Below are 23645 nucleotides of genomic sequence, written 5' to 3'. Positions count from 1 at the left end.
CTACTGAATAAATTCCTTTTAAAAAAAAATCATGGTTACCAAAGAATGTAGAGTATGTAGAAGACAGATCTCAATGTATGTATGTCCATRCTATTTACCATGCATAGAGTTACACTGCAAATTACATTGCCATATACTCTAGCAAAGATTTCATTTTGCACTTACAAGACTGATAGTGTCTCATCCAGGGACTTTATTTGAATAAGAACAAGACAACTAGAAATAGTTCAGACCAGCAGTGTTCTGGGAGAACAACTTTCCCACCTCTTCCCTCACTTCGATAAGAGCTCAATGTCACCTTTTATTCTGTTGCTGCTACAGTATTAAAATTCTCACATAAGGGCAAACAAATCCAGCAGGCTATTTAACTAACTACAACTCATAAAACAAGAAACCTGATGTRCTGCCACATTCATGAAGAAATTCTGCTGGAGTATGGAAATAAAAGTGAAAACAGCTGGAACAATGTGAAACAAAAATAAATAAAATCCTTTAGCCTGTGGCTAGACAATGTGGTGTGGCAACCTCYCAAAAGCAACACAGCATTCTAGGGTGCTGCAAGAAAGGAACCCTGCAAAATGCCAAYAAGACCATGCAAACTTCTGAAATATAACTGTGTTCTGGTGTCGTAAAGAAAGAGGTATTACTGAACATAGACTGGCCAAGATCTATTCTCTGTCCAAATTCTGCGAGCACAAAGTGTTTGGATCAACCGTGGATCTGGCTTTTGGTTTCTAGATGTCCTCAGAAGGAAGGTTAAGAATTATAGCATTTGAGCCTCACTGCCCATATCCCTCTGTCCAACTGAAAGGGTGTCAGTAGAGTCAGAGGTTTTAGGTATKAGCAGAATTTCCTGCCCCCTCCCCTATCAAAAATCCACACTCTTTCATCWCCTCTAATTAAAGATGCCCCTCATMACCCCCAAAAYTCRGGTTTTYTTGCCAGGGGAAAGCAAGTAAGTCTGTTCCAAGGTAACCTCAGTGTTTTTAAGAAGAGCAACGAGTGGCATTGGCAGGCAAGTCCCTGGAGAGCCACATCATCTCCCCTGTGACAGAATCCAACCTTACTCCTCCTTCCCTCACAGCTGACAGCAGCCTCAGAGACCACAGCWGTCCTTGAAATATAGTTGTGCAAGAAGTCATTGGAACCACATCCACAGGCTCCCTGAACTTGCCTTCAGCTCTTTATTTATACTCACAAGTTGAAGAGTAAAAGAAGAGTAAAAGAAGAGTACAAGAAGAGTAAAAAGGTTGAGGATAGTGAGGCAGACAGGACTGCAACAAGCAGTACACTAGGTCAGAGGCAGAAGCAAATGATACATTCAGGGGTACTCCAGTAATAGTATTAAACAAATAACCTTTTCTGAGCACAAATAGACAACTTCACCMTATAAAAGCAAAGAACAGAAAAGCTCCAGGGGAATTGTGATCCTCTGAAAACATTTTTAGCACTGCAGGGACACTGCAGCACCCTGAGCAAATGTGACAAGGTTGGGCTTCAGAGGATTAGAAAGCTTACAATAAATAACTCCATATAGSAGATTTAATGAATAAAGAGGACTTCCTTTCCAATTCATTCATCTCTGCATAGCTGAAGCTTGGGTTTCTTCAAAATAATAAACAGTCCACAGTTATTCCCAGTCTTGTAGACAGTGTTACATGCATGAACTGGTTTTTGCTCCTTTTGTCCTCTTACCCAGTTTTCCTCCACATGTACATGCTCTTCTCAGTCTTTTATCAATTATTAGTAAGAARGAGGGAACCAGGTGTCCCAAATGAGTATGCTTGAGATCGCCCCATTCTACCTTACTAATGCTGCTGCCAAGCAGCTGCCTGCAGGTGCTTTGGCACTTCTCCTACACTCCTGTAACATTTGCCAGTATCRGCCTATACATACCACACACCCACAGGCTGTGTTCTTTTGCTGAAAGTTCCTTCAGACCGTGCTTCACTCCCTTCCTCATCCAGCCTCAGACCAGAAACAAACCAGAAACAAAAGGCTGGATTTGTGCTTACGCAGGGTAAGGGGAGATGGTTATTTGCTCAAAATGCTTGGGATTCAGGGCTACCTTACACCTAAACTCCCACTGCTGGAAATGAAAGCTCTTGGGGACTGCTTTCCTGGTTTAGCTTTCTATTTTTGTCAGTGTTTCCGACTTGAGATTACAGACATGTTTACGCTGCTGTTATGGGTGCAAGCAGATAGCTGTGGCAGTCACAAACTGCCTGGTGTGGCACTGACAGYAGGGCAGTCACAGCAGCAAAAAGCTCCAGGTATCTGTATTTTTGTGAAAAAGGTGGACATTGCACAGATTGAACACATTGGTGTTATGAAGACCAGGCACAGCACAGCAGCACACTGCTTGCACTGACTCAGCCAGTGCGACCCGTCTGGTTACACTGCTTTATAGTGCACGTGTGCTCYCATAAAGGCTTCATGAACTCATCCAGGAAACAGATGCAGTGTTGGCTTATAACGTCCTCAGCAAGGGCAGCACCACAGGCAGATCAAAGCTAGCCAGACGTGGGGGTTTTCCTCATGATTTCTTAGCAAATGGTACTTTACCCCCATGGTAGTCACTGCAACCTCCTGCTGCATATCAACAGCTGTTATCAWCCAAAGCCATAATGAAAGGTTTGGAGCTACAAGATAACAGGGCAGGCTGCAAAYGTAATGACATGGTGCAAAAATCAATGAAATTTATCAGAACAGAGCACCGGCCTTATTCACTTTATTTGTTTCTTGTCAGCATCTATGAACCCTCTGTCGGCACCGAATGATTTATTTATAACCTTTGCTTTTTATTGCTTCTCTGCAGTTATGGCATAAACATTTAGCTTACTTTATAGGAGAAAAAGCCCCTCACAAACGTCAGTCTCCTTAGATTGATTTATGGACCATGGTTTGYGCTAATGTTATTTCACTACTTCCCCCTACCATTGAAACTCTTCTCCTTGAAACTCTCAAAAAACTGAAAGAGTCTTGCTAGACTGCCCTGCCTTCTTTGCTGGGTTTGACATTCTCCCCACTTGTCTTTCATCATGCCAAATCTATCAAAAGGAATGTCTGTTAGAAGCTGCATATCCTGACTAYTGTAGGGTTTTTTTGAGACATCTGAGGCTGGAAAACCCTCAGGACAAAGCATGGACTGGCCTGAAAGACCAGCACCTATTGGGGGCTATGCACGGTATGGCACGGCACAGCCCTGCCACTGACCAACAACCAAAGCAAGGGTCATTTGGAGGACAATTCAGACTTGGAGGCACACRGCCTCCTCTGCTCCCGACAGCAACGTGAGCAGAACGTACCTGTGCTCCGTGTGCTTCTCCCTCCCTCTTCCATCTGCTTTATATCCCTCAGTACATTGCACCTAAGACTGCCCCTTGTCAGAAGCAGCAAAGCTCTGTCCTTGTGGGAAATGGGTGTGCCAGGCATTGCAGGTGGGCTTCCAAGGACACGCCTACCTGCATATCCAAGGACACGCTTGGAGAGCACTGCCTGTGCCATCAAGGGAAAAGGACATGGAGAAGACGACCTCCCAGCACTGACAGCCAGCCACCCTCCAAACRGGAGCAGCCAAAGCAACCCGTGTGCTTTACACAATCTGTCACCAGGGGTGGCTTGTGATGGATTTCTTTCCTCTCCAACATCCCTGCAGAAGAGCGGAGTCTCCGAGCTGGCAGGAGGCCACCTCGCCGGCTCCATTCCTCTGGGCAGGCCCTGGGAGGATGGTGGAGGATCCATGCCCAGCTCACCTGTGCTTACAGCCAGCTCCCTCACGAGTGCCAATTTACACGTGCAGCTGGCTCACACGCAGCCCGCGGGTAGGGGCAATAAAGCGTGACACGGTAAGACGATACTCTGCTGACTGACTGCATGCAGAGAGGGCAAAGATTGATGGTGGGAGCACTCGTGAGAACATGGTATGAGGAAAGACTAAAAATAGAGAAGCACATGTAAGTTTTCTTTCCACTGTTTAACATTGCAGAGTGAGGCGATCATGACAGAGATCTCCCTACACTTTCTGCAGTTAGGGGTCGGTAAATAACTTAAGTTGAAAGAATTAACTCAAATTTTACCTACAGAAGGGGGTTAAAAAAGTTGTTGTGTTGTTTTTGTAGCTATTCCTGATGAACAGATTTTCGATAACCAACTTCCTCACCSATATTACAGACATTAAAACACTGTCCCATTTGCAGCTACTAAGGCAGTGACCCCTAGTAGATCCYTTGGCTCCATCCACACCCATGGAAAGCCACAGGGGGAATTAYGTGTCAGCCAAAATTAGCAGTGAGRAATTCCTGACTCCTAACACTATGCCTTGCACCTTGAGAACACACACTTTCTTTGGTTTAGGCTGCCTTCAAACAGTTGTGCCCATGCAGACATGAGATCAGGCATGGCCACATAAGAAGCTGGAAATTTCTAGGRCACATCAATGTCATCAACATAACAATCAGGAGATCTTGTCACAGGACCTCAAGCTGCCAGAGCACAGCCAGTCTCAGGAAATGAACTGAAGCATTTGCCCTGGAACACTTTGTCAGTGAGAAGGCCCTCAACACTCTGTTGCACTGAATCCATTCATAGGGGCTCGGGGCAAGGACAACTGCCTCTCCAGTATGCAYGGCTGGGAGATAGCAGAACAGCTTCCTCCATCTGGGCTCCCTCTCACTGTTGTAGAGCCTGAGCCTTTACAGYAAGCTCTGCACATCCTCTTGTCCCTGCCCCAGGGTCAGAAGATGTCTGTATCAATTTTGAGCACTGTCCCACAGCTCCTTCTAGGACTGGGGTGGAAGAAGGTCCATGTCCTACAATGCCTATTCCACCTGTCCAGGGTCTTATGTCCTTCCTTTTTGCCCAGTACATATTTCCTTCTTGTGTCCCATGAGCCATTTTAGCAGGAATGCAATGCCTATAAAACATTCCGGAGGGTCACAGCCTGACACCAGCTAACCCAGCAGTGAACTGTCAACTTGTATGGATGGACTGCTYTCATGGATTTTTGCCTTCTTTGTTGTAGTGAATTTTTGCTCTAATTAAACACAGTCAAAGTTCAATAACATTCCTTTGTTCTACTGCAGGAATTCCATGCTAAAATCTCCCATCTTCAAAAAACACCTTGGAAGGCAGGCTGTCAATTAAATCAAATTGTAATTTTGCATTAAAAGTACTCAAACTGAAACTGTGATTCATGGACTGTAAACAGACTAGTCCTATAAATGGTCCACCATCTGTAAAGATGACTATGGGTAAATCACTGGGGATGGAAACTCACGTGAAACCAACCTAGACACTTCAGCACACTAACTTATTGAAGGTGAAACCCACTGATTAAAACCACGTCCCACATTTATCTGCAGTTATCAGCCAGCACCCACTGCCAAATCACAGCTGCAAGATGTTTTCCCTGAAGTTGGCACTCAAAATTGCTGCTCAGAGGTGTTGTAAGAAGCAAGTTCAGAGCACAGGTGGAGATCATGGAATTACAAAYGCTATCAGTAGTTTAATGATTGTCATTAGTAATGTGAGGCCCTCATCCAATGCCTTTCTAAACTTAAGAGGAAACACAGAAGAAATAAGTTACAGTAATGAAAACAGCCAAAGGAAAATAATTAACAGTAATTAGGTCAAATAGTTCAAGGTTGTTAGGCAGATTAAGGAAATKCTCTAAAGATTTCTAGATCTACATCATTGGTGTCGATCATCATCATCATCCAATAATCTCAATCTTCTTCAGAAAAGTACCAACTATAAGTGTTTAGTAATTAAAAATTAAAAAAAGATTAAAGTTCATCAGGACATCTATAAATTAATTCTCATAACACAGTTTAGTTGGTCCACAGACAAACCATAGACAAACAAAACAGTGAGAATTTTTAAGGCATATTTCACCTTTCAGTGTATGAATCACCCAAGAAAATAACCTGAGCCTTGTGGTGTAGACCCTTCTCAATTTGTAAGGCAAATGAATGTCAACATTTTTAGAAAGGGATTTCAATATGCTTACAAGTTAAATGAGACATTCCAGAAGAGAAATGTTTATTTTAAAACACAAGAAAGGAAACTGAAAGAGTCTGTTTTCCAAAGAATGAAAATGCAAACCCAGCAAAATGGAGAAAATGTGCACACTTCCTAAAAACACATTTGTCTTAACCTTGGCAACCACATGAYTCCCAGAGACTTGTGGATGGCTTTCATTATTAATATATGAAGAGCAATGAAATGGAAACTTATAGTAGTGGGTGGTTTGCACGGAAAATTTTTTTTAAAGTATCTTATTTGCAAAATAGTCTTCTCATGAAACCAGAAAAAACCAGCAGATACCTCCACACCTTAATTTGCAGGAGTGGTAAGAGCAGAAAAGAGAGAAAACTACCACGTGTTTTTTTAAGCTTTAAGGCTGAAAGATCATGGATTCTTAGAACACTGTTCACTGAAAAACAATATTTAATAACAATGATATAACAACTTTAAAAGTGGTTAAATATTTCCATGGACCAAAATGGAAATGGCTATGATAAACAAATAAAATTTCAGAAACTATGGCCTGGCTGGAGATGCAGAAATGTCTTTGCCTTTAAGACATCACCTCCAAAGTTTGAAAAGTTACTCTGCAGAAAATCCCAATCATTGTGCAGAAAATATATAATCTCATTAAAACATCATAATGTTTACTGAAAGTTTTGCAGCATAAGCTGTATTTTCTCTCTGTGTCTCTGAGCTCTCAGACTTATTCCTCACAGTTTCCCAGTCTAATCCATAAATTTGTTGCTTTCGTGAAGCTGCTGCTGCTCTGTTCTATGGAGCTCCTTACCCACTGCCAGTGAGCAACAGCAAGCTGAAGGGCAGAGGTGAACAGAGCTCTCCTTTGTTGCTTCCTGAATCCCAGAAGGGCTCTAAACACCCCTCTGGGCAGGGATAAAACCTCCTGCTGCAGCCTCAGTGCAGTCACAGGAACAACGTTTCAATCCTGGTGTCCCCAGCCCACCACCAGCACTCCTAAAAGGCACACTGCATATATTTCAACTACATCTTCCCCTTGCCTCCCCACTCCCAGAAGAATAAAGCTTTCTGGAACAGAAGATTAACTTTCCTCCTTTTATCTATATTCATTCACATTCAGCAAGTGGGTAGGAGGTTGCAGACAGCACGGTCGAATGATTTACACCCTGCTGCAAGAAAAGGGAGGACAAGAGCAACAGCAGCCAGGCTTTTCGGCAGTTCTGTGGCTCCCTGGAAGAGCAGCAGCCCTCCCTGCTGCTTCTCTCCCACCCACAGTTTAAAAAAGGCTCACTGTACATTTACAGACAGCTCATTTATTATTTGCAGTGTAACTCATCCTTCTGTGCTGTCCAAACACAGAGCTGACCTTAAAACAAACCCAAAGCTATATATTTGTGCTGTCTTAACATCTGCAGTCCCAGTCAAGCGGTGAAGCTCTGCGATCACCTGACAGTCTCTGTCCCAGCAAGTTTCTACAATGTAGCTGTAAGAGATAAACTGGATGCAAAGCACAGGTGGAGGAAACACAAGGCAGCAATGGCATTTAATTCAATGTCTTTCAAGTATTTAGGAACATGCTGAATGAAAGAAATTTATGAATGTTGCCAGCAGAAATAAGACTGAAGTAGAGATGAGGCAGATAAGAAAGACTATGCTCAGTATGTTTAACCCTGGCTTTGCGTATTTTCCTGTTTACAAACAGCTCCCTGTTCATAAGCAAATGCTTACGCCACACAAGTTGTTTATTAGGTTATTTCTGGTTGTCCACAACACATTATATTCCTACTATACAGCTACAAAGCCTCTTTTTCCAAAACCCAGAACAATTCCCATCTTGTCCAGCGAAACAAGATGTGGCTTTTGCTTCTGTTTTTGTTAGGTATCGTTAAAGGGCACACATCATGAGTTTACAGCATATGTAGCTGGCAAAACACTTTTGTTCAAGATCCTGGAATTCCAGAAACAACTGCATCTCAAACTATCTAAGACACTTAACACAAAAAACCAGTTTGTGTTTCCATTACTTTAGGTTGCTTAAGGATGTTTAAGGAAGAGCTCCACAAGGAAAACTGAACCATCCCACTGCATCAGAAGAAAGAAGTCTGATTTACTTTAGGTATTTCTTTAAGGAAAGCCAGAATAGCTCTTTACACCTGTTTGGTAACTTACATTGTGGTGTTTCTAGCTACCTCACTTCTCAGCAGTCTGCACTGGTCCTGATTTGTAAACAGCAACTCGAGGAACAAAACACAACACTCCAATAAAACTGTCTACAAATTCATTACATTCCTTTTAAGTGGAACACTTTTCTGTTCTGATTTACACTGYTGTAACTCTGTTTAAACTTCACAAACTTCAAAAAGGCCTCTTGCACAGGAACTGAGATGCTTCAGTCTCAGCTGTCATAGYTCAGTATTACTGGAGAAAACTTCCCTTGCTTTTAAGCCAAGCTTTCCCTAAGGAGGTCAACCAGAATTTGCTACTGCTCTTTCTCCATGGATGAAAAAAAAAGCAATGAGAAAATTGAGCTCAAAAGTTTAACAAATATTAATCACAGTCAAGCTTATCACTGCAAAACATAATATTTGGTTTTCAGGTATTTTTAATTGTTCATCCAAATTTTCCCGTGCAACTTACAWCAAAAATCCAAAGGTGTCTTTCTCAGGTATGCAGGTTAGCAGGCATACAAAAAGAGGTCACATATAGAAACTAACTATAATGTGGGAACAAACATTACAGGATGCCCTAGCTATATTGGAATTCCCAGTTTTTGAATCTACAAAGAATTAACTTTCAGAATTAACACTATCCAATAAACCCGGTGAAACGTGCACACTGCAGTCTTCAGAGCTGTCTTTTTAACTAAGTGCTTAAARCACAGAGGGAGACATCCTCTAGCTGCAGCACCGGGAGACAGGAAACCGGGAACAATAACATTCCGACACSGACTTCCTCTCAGAAGGGCTTCCCTTAATCACTGGTGCCCCAACACGTATCTACCTCAAACATCCAACATTTCCCCTTGCAGGGTTTACCCCCACCCTGCAAGGGGTACATAGCTTTGACAGACGTGTGTGTTCACCTCAGGTGAAGCTTTCCATGCCAGAAACCTGCCTCCCTGATTGGTTGTTATAGGAGATTTCAGCAAAGCCATTCCCCTGAGGCTTTTTGAGAAAGAATGCCCCTTTTTGCTCATGTTGAAAAATTTTGGTGACCTTTCCCCCATGAAGACAAGCACCCCCAGGCTGACTAGCAGGGACATGAACCATAACCTCACAGCTCAGGGAGGGACAGCAGCAGATTCAAACATAATGGAGACTTTGTTTCTGAGACTGTGCTTTTTGCTGCCTTAATGTAAATTCCCCTATATTTGACCATATTGGGATGGGGGAAGGATAAACCCTCCAAATTCTCACATYCTCAATAGGAACTTTTAGCAATGGTCCTTTGCAAGGTTCGGCTCAGGCTTCACAARGCCTTAATCCAGAACTGCCATTCTCAGGTGCTGCCAGAAACATCTGGTTCAGATCTGATTCTCTGAGGCAAGAGCAGGGAAAAGGTTGTTCCTGTCTCTCAAGGATTCTGCAAACCATACACAGTATAAAGCATGTTGTGCAATCTCAGGGAAGAGGAGACAAAGGAATACTACAGAAAGATGGGAATCACAAAATGGGAACAAAGCTTGGTGGACACCACTCTTAGGTTAACAGAACTTAAGAGGGCAGAAAAATTACGAATGGCAATGAAAACCTTGTCAGGCCTTCCAACAGAACTATGGAGAGAGCTCTGGAATCAGCAMAGATGAAGAACATGAGAAAGAGAAWTACTAAAAAGTGAAAAGTCACAWAAGGAAATGAGACAACTTACTGGCAGGATGCAGATGGGATTTACTGACAGAAGATTTAGGACAGAAAGGCAGCAAGATCATAGGCAGGAGACTGTGCAGAGGGGAATGGGACCTTTTCAAACAAGGAAACTTCAGTATGAAAAGAGGGAGCCAGGGACAAAAGATCTGGAGAAGAGATAGAACAAAGACTTCTTCTAGTCCAGTGGGGATGGTTTAAAAAAAGCAAAGGACACATGTGGAATTAAAGGGTAGAGGAATTCTTTTACATAAATCAAGTAATCAGTAATTCTTTTACATAAATCAAGTCTCCCAGATTTCAGACAGAGTTCAAGATTTCTGAAGCTCAACCTCTGGTTGCATCAAATGTATGTGAAACACATGGACAATGCACACTTCAGTCCCCTCTAGTTATTCTAGAGATACCATTGACTTTTTACTTATATTATTATACTGATAGGGATGCAGATGCAATATTGTAACAGTGCATTTGCATTATTCCTCCACTTTCCAAAGGTAAAACAGAAATGATGATGTCTTTTTAGAGTTGCAAGTGTTTTTATATTATTGTACAGATTATGAATGGGGGGGCTTCTGACTCTTATGAATTGCAAAGACAAAACACAGATTTGCTGTTTTTTACCTCAGGGATATAATTTTCCTCAGGGGGGAAAAATTCAGTAAGTGACTCTAATTAAAGTTTAGGCCTATTCTAACTACATTACTACTCAAAAAATTCGGGCTAGGTCCTCAAGAGGAAAAGGTCAGTGGGTTCTGCCCTRGCCAGTACACCTGTCAGCATGACACGAGCAGGAAGCAGAGGCATCCAATTTCTCATCACAAACTTGCCCAAAACAAGCTTCAAGCTGCACTCATTCAAAATTGTAATTATCCTTAACAGATCATCTGATAAAACATACCAAATGATGGAAAAGTTCACTCTATCCTTGTTGCAATGCTTGCCTGTGCAAGAATCACAGCAGCGTGCCTCAAAACAATGTTAACCCAACTGTCCTTCCAGGTCACAGGCAAAATGGCTGTGCTGGACAGAAAAGCAGTTGTTTTTTAATGCTTATCCTGGAGCAAGGGGTATCARGTAGCACCTGTATAGCCTTCTCAGTCTCCTCTCACTCCTGCCAAATACTTCTTGTCAGCAGGTRAAAACTGGAAAACCTCAGCAGGTCTCCAGGATCATTTAAAAATCACATTAACCACATGCCATGAAGACATTTTCTACTTCTGTCTACCAAATTGGCCCTGTYAAGATCACCCAGATACTCAAAGGGCAACAGAAATAATGAATTTTTACTTTATTTTTATTTATTTACTTACCAATGATTTAACAGCATTAGGCCAATACAAGCATAAAAAAGGTGAACTTCTATTTTGCCTCATTCCTCCACAATATTTTACTTCAGGCATGAAACTCCATGTTCCCAGGATAATGTAGGTTGAAAGGACACTGCCCAAAATACTGTGCTCAGCTAACTCTTAATGAGCTGACTTCTGATGTTATGACTAGTGCCAGGATCCTCAAGGAATTTCACATGATACATGTTAGTGGGTCATTTGTGCACAGCTAGCCCTGGAAACCAGTTCCAGGCACACTAAAGACAAGAAGGTAATCAAGAACAATCATCAGAGATTCACCAAGGGATAGCTGACCAGTCTGATAACATTTTAACCATGAATGACTGACTTGGGAGATGAATGGAAAGCAATGGATAATGTCTACCTTGACTTCAGGAAGGCTTTCAACTCCCTTAGGATCCTCATACGCAGGCTGAAGAAGTATGAATTGTAAATCTGACTGGGAACTGGCTGAACAACAGGACCTCAGGGGGAGGGGTCATCACAACACAAAATCTAATTGGAGGCTAGTGGCTAGTGGCATACCCTAAGGGCTAGTACTGGGTTCCATCCTGGTTTATATATTCATTMATAATCTGATTAATGAGAAAGAGTGTGGATATGTTAAAAAAATGACCAAGAGAAACAAACAAAACCAACAACACCCCTCAATGAAAAGAAAAAAGGCAAATTTGCTTTGCTTTATACCACAAATGTAGATTAATGGATAGATTAATGGATGTGAGTTTTGACACCCTCTCAGTTCTAGCTCTGAAACCTGTTTCAGAATCCTGGAAACAGTGAGAACTTGTTCTTTTTAGGGAGTTTCCACTGCCTACAGAGAATGTACAATCAGCAAATCCCCTCTACTAGAGACAAAAAAACATTTGATCGGATCTCTGCTGACAGTCCTCAGATGGGGGTAGAGGTGATTAAAACAGTACCTATTAATTTCTCCCTTTTTGTTCTTACACCATCCTCAACCTCTTCAGCTTTCAGCTCTTTGTGTGTGGGTTGCCTGCCTTCTCTTTTCTTGCTCCTTCTACCAAAATCACCCACCCTGAAACAAAAAACCCAGCCCTCTTTACTATTTTCAGACTGTGTACATAAGCTTCTGGAGGTCGTGGTGGACACCAAGCTGTCCATGAGCCAACAGGGCCCTTGTGGCCAAGAAGTCCAATGGTATCCTGGGGTACATTAGGGAGAGCACTGCCAGCAGGGCAGGAAGGGGAATCCTGCCCCTCTGCTCAGCCCTGCTGAGGCCACATCTGGAGTGCTGTGTCCAGTTCTGGGCTCCTCAGCACCAGAAAGACGTGGAGCTCCTGGAGCAGGTCAGTGGAGGGCAATGAAAATGATTAAGGGACTGGGGCATCTCTCTTACRATGAAAAGCTGAGCTGTGCCTGTTCAGCCTTGAGAAGAGGTGACACGGGATTTTATCAATGAAGCATCTTAAGGGAGGGTGTCAAGAGGACACTTCTGGGCTGCCATGCACCAGGGTGAGAGGCAACAGGAAGTTCCACCTGAATATGAGGAACAGCTTCTTTACTGTGCAGGTGACCAAGCACTGGAACAGATTGCCCAGAGAGGTTGTGGGGTCTCCTCACTGGAGATATTCAAGGACCATCTGGACACAATCCTGTGTTCTAGAATGACCTTAAGCAGGGAGCTTGGACCAGATGACCCTATAGAGACACACGTTCTATATTGGGCATCAGCTGCAAACTCACTAGAGAGCTCCAGTTCCAGCCAATCTTGTACTTTAACTTTCCACTTCCTGGGTTTTCCCTCATTTCCTCACATTGTTTTCCCACTAATTATTTTTTTCTCTCTCCATTTACCACTGGTTCACTTGCTTATGCTTCACTCTAGCAGCTCCCACCTTCATGTATCTCCAGTTCCCACACACTTCTTGGGCAGCAGTTGCCCTCTGACCTCTCTCCAGCTCCCCTTTTCCCATTCTCATCCCATTTCCTAAACAGCTGTCAGATCTGCCCCATGTTTATCTGGAAAATAAGACAAATCAAGCTGCTTCCCTTCATCTTAATTTGGCTCAGCACCCAGTTATCTGCCTGCCAAACTAAAWGGCCTCAAGTCACAGAGGCCCAGATAATCAAACTCTACAAGGCTACAGCACTCCTACAGCTCCCTGTGGAGTCTTCCCAACCTTCTCACAATCCCCACCCTTGCTTGGCTAAATTATTGTGGYATTGCTAAGGTAACTTGTGGAGAAAGGAATCCTGAGAAACAGAAAATGGGCTCCAYYGGAGAAGGGTGCTCCCAGTCACACYTCCCTCCCCTGAAACCAAGAGAAKAACATTCTGCACAGGCTGAGGCTGCMAGTTCCCCACTGTCCTCAACACTGGGAAGCAGTTCCTTTGAAGCCCTKGGATCCTCAGCCACTGCCAACCACTCCATCTCTCAAATAAACTGTCTARTTTCACACAAAGCTTTCTAGATTCATTATTAATTGCTGCAGGARATAGGCTTGGGCATTTCACAGGTCACAATTCCTGCAGTTCCTCCATAACTAAAAATGCATTTCTTTTATTTACTCTACATCTACTGTAGTGATGCTTGAAGTATTTTCTTCCTACTTGTAAGTGGAAGATCTGTTACAAGATCCTAATTCTAGTTTTCAGTTTCGTACTGTTTACTGCCCAGGAGGATGAATRAGAGCTAAGGTTTCCAAAACCAAGGAAGTCCTGCCTAGTGAGTGGTTTCTATGCACAGAAACTGACTTTGTTCTGCAGCATTTGACAACCTTAAACGTTTCAAAATGAAATCCGGGCAATGGCTGAATACAGTGAAACAGCACCAGCTATGGGAACTAATGAAGTCCTGCAGAAAAAGCAGCCTGTCTGAGAACTTTGCAGGTACAGGTAATTGTGTTTARTCACAATGTTGGAGCTGCAGGTGGGGAGAGTGTCTCCAGCTGGTTGGTATTTCCTGTCTCAGGTGGCCTCATACACCTACTTGGAGATCTAAATTTTATGAACAGCACATTAAGCACGAGCCTCCCAAGAAACCCTTCCTTGTGGGTTAAGCACATAGACTACAAACAATGGCCGAGGGACTTAATTGTCATCTTCAAAAACACAAAGCAGCGTGATGCTGATGGCACAGGTACAAGTACATGGAGTGAAAACAATAATCCACAGAAGCATTCATCCATATTTTTTTCCGGTACTAGAAAGGGGAAATGAAAGGTACTGCTAGGCAAGGGATTGGACAAAAACTTTACTGCTACTAATAAATGCTACACCRATTCAGAATTAGTATTAAAGAAAACATAATTCCTTCATATTACAGTCAAACAACAGCATTTTCCAGCAAATACTATCCATATTCCATACTACAAGCCAAGGATAGAGAGAGAACAGACTGCAGCTGTGAGCTATACGAAAGGGACAGGGAAAAAGGATGGAAAGAACTTGCAGGACTAGGACTTGGGGAGAGCACTGACAAATCAGCAAGACCCTTCAAATAAAGCATATAAAAAGGCAGTTAAAGTTATCTTCTGTTTGCTTCTTGCTATACATTGCAGGACACAGAGCATTCTATTTCTTCTTTYGTAAATATAAAAATGTTTTGTTACTACAAAGAGTTTATTGCTCTTTGTTCACTACTGATGCCAGGATGTTTTTTTTCCTGTTATTTCTTCATGAACACATAGTAAGAGCTTAGATTTATCTTACCAAATAAAAACTACAAACACACWAGAACAATGATGTTACACTAATTTATAAATGCCAGTTCCATCACCAGATCCACCTGTCCTGCTGTGAAATCAAACAATATAAAAAAAGGCATTATGGAACAGTAAACACCACCTCAAGCCAAGCCCCCTACCTTGACAATGCTTTTYAGATCCTGCACATACATCCTCTCTGTCTCCAGAATCTCTTGGACGACTCTGTCTACGTAGAGGAGCTTMGGACTGGTGGGCTCTGTGACCAGGGACATAGCACAGTTTTTGCCTGCTCCTTTTGGTTCTGCTTTCCTTGGCATGCTTGGCCTTTTTTCAAGGTTTTCCTCAGGATCCTCTTGCTCTGCAGCCGAGTTTTTGCGTGTCTTGCTGCTGGAAAATCGCCTGGCTGGGACCAGTTCTAGCTTGATGGCTCCTGTTTCTTTATCCTGGTTGAACAAACCCAAGTGGCTGTTTGAAACCAAGGTCATTCTGCTTCCAAAGGAGCAGTGGCTGTCCCTRGAGGATGCAGAGGAGGAAGTGGAGCTAAAGCTGACAGGACGGTCACTGTCTGACAGGTCCATGGTGGTTTTTTCACAGTAGTGGAAAGTTCTGCTCTCCTTGTGCAAATCTTCCCCTTTTTTCTTGGAGTCAAGGGCCTCGGTCACAGCTGGTACAACATCAAGAGGTAAGTGGAAGTCATCTAAATAAACAAACAGAAGAAGTGGGTTTATTGTTGCTGCTCCACATAACACAAAAGTTGACGGCAGATATTTTTAAAGCTTTTTGCATAGAAAACTGCCACAMCACTACTTAAACTAAAAGACAACCAGAACAACATGATTTGGGGGTGACTGTGACTCTAATGCTTTTTAGGTTGTGGGGATCCCCCACCAGGGGCTACATCAGAGGTACCACATTCTTCCTGGTTACAGTTCTGTCTCTGATTTCCTTCTTGTGCCAGTGTGCTGGGCTTGTTGCTAGCACATCCACTGCTCAGGCTTAGCACAGGGAAAAAACAGAACTCAAAAGATATTCCTTAAAGTTAAAAAAGATCCCCACAGTTTTGCTGGGAGCATTCCCTGCTATCTCCCAGCTGAGTGTTGACCCTGGTTTGGGAGGTCTGGAAAACTCAAGGAACACACAGTGATACCAGAAATGTCTTTCAGYTTGAATCCTCTAAAGCCAATATTCTTACAAAAACTAAAAGCAGTTATCAATTACCAGCTCTGTGGCTTGTACAAAAATACTAAAAGCAGAATGATCTCCCAATGAAAATAATGTAGTTTYTGAAGAAAGAGCCCCCACAGGAAAGAGTGCTGCCAAATAATTCAGTTTTCTACTGGGAAAATAAGTAATTCTAAAACTGTTCTGCTCAAGCCAGAATATTACCCCCTGCTGAACTGACCCAAAGCTGTTTTTCAGACCAGCGCAACAACAAAATAAGACGTCTGTCTTCCTGTTGGCATTTCAATTCTGCTTTATTTTCATTGCCAAAATGCCCTGCAGGACACTGTCCACAATGCAATGCAGATTCATCTCTGGCCAAATTGTCTGTGATGCACCATGAGAATCTGCAAAAGCAGCTGCAGGTAAATTCAATATTTCAARGCTTTGTTTCAGTAAGAAGCCTCCACCCCAAAGATCTTGACACAAACTCATAGAATTTCATAATGTCTGTCCCGTGAAAAGGAGAAACTTGTGACAATTTAGGAAGAAAAGCAATACTGAAGCTACCCACAGAGCAGTCGCTTAGTCCTTATTTTAGTCCAGTGACAACTTTTCAAACATTCATACCAGCAATTACAGCTCTTGAAAAGAGTTTCAGTAAAGAAACCATAAAGTTGCAAKCCAAACCCGCCCAACCTTTAAGGTGGCCCTTCTTGAACTGAGGCAGCCTTGCTCTGCAATTACAACCAGAAACCTCCCGGACACAGCTCCTGCAGCTGTCAGAGCAGGGGGAGAGTTTCGTTCAAAGCTAAAAGCAACTTTCCCATTTTTCAAAATCAATCCAAAGAAAACAGAAGTAAAATCYCAGAGAAGAATGTTTTGATTTATTTGGCCTATCTTGAATGCATAAGATTTCACTTTATGTGAGTAATTACTAGTGCCATTTCAGTGATGATGGTATTAGCTTTCTATTAAGGAGAAGTATTGCCCTCRAGGTGATGCATGGAATTAACACTGAGAGTAATTGGCTCATTACACAGTTTAGAAATTGGCCATTAGATTAAAAACCTAATTCAGCACCTCTGTGCCTCTGGTTTTACCTTGTAGTCTGRAAATCTATAGCCATTCCTTGTGTCAGGTTCTTGTAGGTTTGCAGCATAGAAGTACATTTTCCTACCCTTTCTAAATAAAMMACATCAAGTGYCAATTCCRAAATWAAATGTATAAAGCAATAAACMAGGAAAAAAATTAAAAYRGAAAAATGCAGTGACATTCTCTTGTTTCTGTATGGGTACAGAAAGTGATGTGTGCCTTCCTATTACTTAGTATAAGAAACTATACATTTTTGATAAGAAAGAATGTATTTTTGYTATCAGCTTTGGATCATTTTTCACGTTCAAGTTAGAAAGTACAACGTTGCTGAATGAAAAATGTCCCCTTTGAAAAATGCATAGGATAAACAAGATAACAGGGGTACAATTCCACCAACTTACTCCAGGATATCTTACTAAAATTAGATCATGAAGAAACACCTGATTAGCCTCATTTAGGGGAAAATAAATGAGGCTAATCCCAGGATTAGCCTCATTTATAAATAAATACCATATATTTATCAATAAATATATTTATCAATAAATGAGGCTCCCCCAGGATTGCTCTCTAATCTTTTAGGGGGAAATAAAGGATTCCCGTGAAATTCCGCTACCCCACACTCTTTTCTTCCTGTTTCACTGACATCTGATCTGCCTCTCAGATAATAACACAAAGGCATTAATATGTATTTGCTTCATAAACATTTTCATTAATATAAAAAATAAAAAACAAGTGCATGTCAAGGACATTAGTCAGAAAAAATGTTAAAAGTAGTTTTACATAGGACATACTTGAGGCCAGAAGCACTGGGAAATCCTAACATGTCTTAGAAAACCGAAGTAAACCCGCTTATTTTCTTGTTTAATGACAACATCATTGCTTATTTAAAAAAAAAACAGGGATTAGATGTAATAGTTAAAATGTGCTTGGTCTTTACCACCTGTATCCCCAGTGACCTTGGCAAACCCCAGGCACCTGCAACGCATGGCTAATTAACCGCTTGCAACACGGTTGACTCAAGTTCCTCCATTTTTGATACAAATTCCTATTTCTGCATGCTTGTATATAAATTATACCAAACTGAGTATTTGTTACTGCATCTATTTTGTCCTCAAAGCCTCATCCTGACTATTAGCCTCAAAAGTTATTTCTACTTTGTTTTTACTGCCTCCCCCGACGAATGTAAATTGTCATTTGGCTTCTCTGCAAACAATTTTTGTTACAATTTTGTCCATTATGTGTCCAACCAGTAAAATATGTTTCTCGGGGTGCACTCTGATGGCACAGAAGCCCTGTGTTCCTGCAGAGCAGCAGGTAGGCTTCTAGGAAGCTGGCACACCTGGCAGAAAGGCAGGGCACAGGGGACKGGGGATTTCAGCATGGCATAGAACCAGGAAGCAGCTCCCTTTCCTCAGGTGGCACATCCTGTACCAAACACTCAGCTCATGGAAATCAGGGCTTGGGGACACACCCTGGCTCTCAGTTTCTGTCTCAGGTAGACACAACTATGACAAACCTATAGCCCTTCCCAATAATACAGTATCTGTAAATCTCCCAAGGCTTCACACGTTTGTCTTCAGAAACCCCTTTGAGTATTGTACRTGGCACTGGTGAGGCCWCACCTCAAATCCTGTGTTCTGTTTTGGGCCCCTCACTGCAAGAAAGGCATYGAGGTGCTGGAGCATGTGCAGAGAAGGGCAAYGGAGCTGGAGAWGGCTCTGGAGCATGAGTCCTATGAGGAGCATCTGAGGAAGCTGAGGGTATTTGGTTTGGAGAAAAGGAGGCTTAGAGAGCAATAAGGTCTCCCCTAAGTACCTGAAAGGAGGTTGTAGCCAGGTGGGGGTTGGCCTCTTCTCCCAAATAACAAATGATAAGACAAGAGCAAACAGCCTCAAGTTGCACCAGGGGAGGTTTAGATTCGATATCAGGAAATATTTCTTTACCAAAAGGGCTGTAAAGTGCTGGAACAGGCTACACAGGGAAATGGTGGAGTCACCATCCTTGGGAGTATTTAAAAGATGTGTAGATGTGGCACTTAGGGACATGGTTTAGTGGTGGGTTTGAAATGACCACTGGGTTAACATTTTGACTTGATAATCTTAGACCACTTAGGAAAATAACCTCTAMAATTACCCTTGCTGTTAAAATCAGGAGCAGCATTTTTAGTTGATTTCTGCAGTCACAAACTCATCAGGAGAGGCAGCAGTTTAATGGAGTTCATTGCCACAGCCACATGCCCATGCTTTTTTCTCTTGGCAGGGTCTGTATTTGGCTTTTTAGAACTCTAGTACAGTTTTACTCTGCAGTTGTACCACAAAGTAACTCCACTCTTGCAGCAGATGGCTAAGGTCTGTGCTAACTGCCTGGTGAAGAATTCACAACTGAGCTAATGAGAATAAGGAGAGACTAAACAGCCTCCCCCAGGATTGCTCTMTATTAATCATAACTGACCCAGTGCCTTTGCAAACCCTGTGCCCTCTTACAAATTTCTGTCTTTCATACAAACTTACTATAAAAAAGTAAGTAATTTGTCCCATACCCTGATTTACAAGCCCACTCCACTCCATCCCCCAGTTTCAGCAGCAGCAGTGGSTAGGTGCATTCATCAAAACTCAGGCTGCAAACACTGTGTGAAATCATAGGTACCCCCAGAGCCTGTGGAGGCACATGCTCTGAGCAGGTCTTGCATACCCTGACCCATGTCTGGCCTGGTTCACTGCTTTTTTTGTTAGGTTTTCTTTTGGTTACTGAACCTTTTCAAGGATGAACCAAAATAATATTGAGAACTTTTGTCAGTTGTGAATAACGGTATTTAACTCAGTCTGAGGAGAAAAAAAAAAGGAGAAATCTTCAATTTGCATACTTTAATTAGGGAATAACAGTAATTACTTGTTAGTTCAGTGCCGAAAGGAGGATAATTACTACTTGTCCCTACTCACAAGGAAACACGCTCCCCAAACAAGGTCATTTCTTGTTAGTGCCTTTGCATTAATTCAGTTACTCTCTCCCCCTTCCCAGCCCCTGCAAAGCTCCTGTGTCACACACACACACAGGCATGGCACGACCCCACAGTGTTCCCCAGCAAGAACAATGACATGACCCTACCCTACAGACATGCAAGAGCAAGAAATACTACTGTTTCATCCCAACGGGTAACTCTAATATTAGTTRCAAGAGTGAAGGCACATGCAAAACAACCATCTTGGCATGTCTCAGGTTTTCAGTGGGCAGTCACAAACAAGTTCTCACCAAAAATGCATAACCTTCTTCTATCACTTCCTTTTCTTTAGCAAAAACCTCCTTCCTGTAATTATATTCATGGTAATGAYAAATGGCTTTCCATTATCTCTGCAGCTTTGGCTATGCTAGAACATTAGCATACAATAAGAGATAAAGTGCTTTGTATTCAAATATAAAACTGACTTAAAGATCCCCGAGTCTTCTCTAAATATAGGTGTTTATTCCTCCAAGTTGTTTACTGCACATGAAATTTTATGACATACTGCACAACTAAAAAGTCACAAGTCAATTTGTATTCATGATTAACATGGTTGTTGCCTTTCTCCTGGCATGGAAAAGAGCACCTAAGGTGTTATCTACAAAGTCAACATTACCAGAAATTACAGTCTTCATATCCTCTGGAGTTTAGCTCCAAAAACTGATGARACTACAAGAAATATCTTTCCTGTTTTTTTTCCCTGAGGTATCTCTGTATTTCAAATAAAGCATTCATACTGTGGATACAATTAAGCAAACTAGTTCMGAGCAATTTCTACATTCAGCATACAATTCAAAATGCAACACTGGAATTGAGAAAAAAAAAATGGTCTACAGCTTTCTGACTGAGAAAGATTAAAATCCATCCACTACCAATCCCAAATGATCTTAAACACACTCCCTATATCTTCTGCTCTGAATACTGTCCAAGTGAAGGTCAGCAGATTTTTAATCACTAAATTTTGTATATGAACACACACATATCAGTTCTAAAACTAACACCCACTGTGAGCAAAATCACACTGGAGAGCTACAATATTTGCAGGATTAGATCTCTAGTTTGGACTCTCACAAACGATACTCAGCCAAGTATTTTAACTGAACTTTGAGGAACAGAAATCCCATTTATTAGAAATCTCACAGCAAGGGAAAAGAGTCACCCACTAATGTGCTTCTATCAGTCCAATTACTGTCCCCCACCCCCCTGCAGTAGTTAAAGCAGAATAGCCTCTGTCACAACCGAGCACGCTAATACCCGAGAACATTATTGCAAGGGAAAATCCTCTGCGACAGTATCTCACCGCCGAGGAATGTCTCTGGCTCCTCGCACCCGGGTTGAACAAGTCCTCTCTATTTTTCAGTCCTCTCCGAAGAGCCCACGACCTACCTGCGCGGCAGAGGAGAGGCGCGGGCTCTGACTTCAGCTGTTCCTGAATTAGCTCATTGGGCACTCAGGTAAAATGAGAAGCTCTTACTAGTCTGTACAGCTCCTTTGCCAGAAATATTGCATGAGTCAGCTTTTATCTATCAAAACCCTAAACACAAAGGCTTTACAGAAACCTGATTCACAACTTTCTCATCGCCCTTTTCCCAGCGCACCGRCAGTCTTCGGCATCCCTACGAGCTTTAAATGACATATGACATCATGCAATTCAGGGACAGGACAATGGGCATCACTGTGGGTAACTTTAAAACCCACACTTCACTGAGCAACACCCACTAACTTCCATTTTTCCAGGCACAACACTATGCAAACATCAAATAGAGCCTCCACTTCCACAGCATTTGGTATGCTTTTCTTCTTGATTTGCAGACAATATTGATAAGAATGTAAAGCAAATAAATCACCTTCTAGTATTGTGAAATYTTTCTGTTTGTGAGAAACTCCCGTGAACTTGCAATATAATAGGATGATCCTGGGAAACAGAATCGTTCCTATTCTGTCCTAATATAAACAGGAACAGGCTTTTGCACAGTGCTTGCAAAGCTTTGGTGTTTCATATTTTTTTTTAGAGCAAGAAGAATTTCAGAAGAAAATGTGAAAACCAATCCATTAAGTGCCCTGTGCTAAATCACAATGAAGAAAAGTAAAAGGGAAGAAAAAAGAAAAAAAAAAAAAAAAAAAAAAAAAAAAAAAAAAAAAAAAAAAAAAAAAGGGGGGGAAAGCAGCATGAGAAAAGACGAAAAACAGAGAAAAGGAGAAAAACGGATATAGGCTGCAGCTAACCCGTGAGAAAGCTGATATCTCCTTTGCCTGCGGAGGGGGTGGTGGCATTTTCATCTTGGAGCTGGGAGGCAAAAGAAGTCAGAAGAGTTCCCAGCTGCTGGCACCACCTTCCAGGTGTGCTCTCAGAGCTGCATGCTCAAACCTAACCCACAAAGAGGCATTCCATCTTTAAAATTATACTTGAATTTCACTACCTCTGTCCTTTTACATGACATGGCTTCATTCAGGATATTCCTAAAGAGCACAGCCCTTRAACAACGCCTTTCAGCAGGAAACTGGAGGTAGAGAAGGAAGCAAACACAGCCTCGATACCACTGGCAAAGCTGTGAAACACTTTGATCTGAACGTCAGGGCTCTTGGGGTGAAAGTCCCTTTCACCTAGGCTAAAAGATCAGGTGTTTGCAGCCTGCCATACTGACACATCACAGATCACWGAGATGTGCTCTCTCTTGTATTTTCTGTATTCTCCTGCAGTTTCTGAGACTTTTTCAATACTTACATAGTCACATTAAAAAATCTTTTTGCAAGATCTGTGCAAAATACTTCAGACACACTCAAAGGCACAGAAGGGCCAACACTGACCACAAAGTTCTTAGTACATATACAGTGCAGTGCCCAGGTACTCAAATCACTTGAATATGGCAAAGCTACCGTACACTTGCTCTGCTCCACATTCATATATATTTCTGTCAGGAGCTAATGATCACTCCTCTGGACTTCTGCTTCCTCACAGCTTGTGCCCACCTTGCCTAGAGAGCTTTTATCACCTCCAAGGCAGGTTTTAACTAATTTCTGGAGCTGTAGAGTGTCAGCCGGACATAGGACACTGCTTGGTCAGTTCTGTGAAGTCCTAAGGCATACAAGTARTATCAGCAGCTTCATCATTTAGTGATGACAAAGCTCCTGAACTTTGAAGACTCAGTGACAGAAAGCATCCTGCACCTGTTTCAGAGGGCTGGCTAAAAGCAAGGGCTACAGCACTGCAGTGTGAACTTCAGCCACTGGTCTGAACAGGCACAGTGAGYTTTCAAGAGCATTCTTGTGGGTGGAGGGAAGAGGAAAACAGAGCTGAGATCCTTACTTTGCTCTGCCTTGCTCTTTCATCTCTGCACACCCATACCTGGCCTTAGCTCTCCCTTCCATCCCCATGTATAAGCCAGCAGAAGTTTCCCCCACACATAAGAATTTCCCCAAGAACAACCTCTCAGCCTCCACGCACAGCACTGAGAGCTGTCAGGGCAGAAGATTGCAAACCAAAATGCTTTTTCTGTTT

The 23645-nt window shown here is 42.3% G+C and overlaps 1 protein-coding gene across 5 annotated transcripts in view; it reads right to left on the bottom strand.

Moving 5' to 3' along the window:
* Window positions 1-23645, bottom strand: part of PLEKHG1 (pleckstrin homology and RhoGEF domain containing G1) — a 123923-nt gene that overhangs the window by 30425 nt on the left and 69853 nt on the right. For 3 of the 5 annotated variants that reach the window (XM_057375919.1, XM_057375917.1, XM_057375916.1), the window contains exon 4: window positions 15051-15589. In XM_057375919.1, coding sequence (XP_057231902.1) covers window positions 15051-15589 — 539 coding nt within the window. The other 2 variants (XM_057375920.1, XM_057375918.1) reach the window with 2 other exon arrangements.

This window comes from Malurus melanocephalus, unplaced genomic scaffold, assembly GCF_030028575.1.
Source record: "Malurus melanocephalus ecotype Western Australia unplaced genomic scaffold, MMel_1.1 scaffold_264, whole genome shotgun sequence".
NCBI lineage: Eukaryota > Metazoa > Chordata > Aves > Passeriformes > Maluridae > Malurus > Malurus melanocephalus.
Note: the sequence above shows the minus strand (reverse complement) of the source record. Positions and strands in the feature narration are given on the sequence as shown.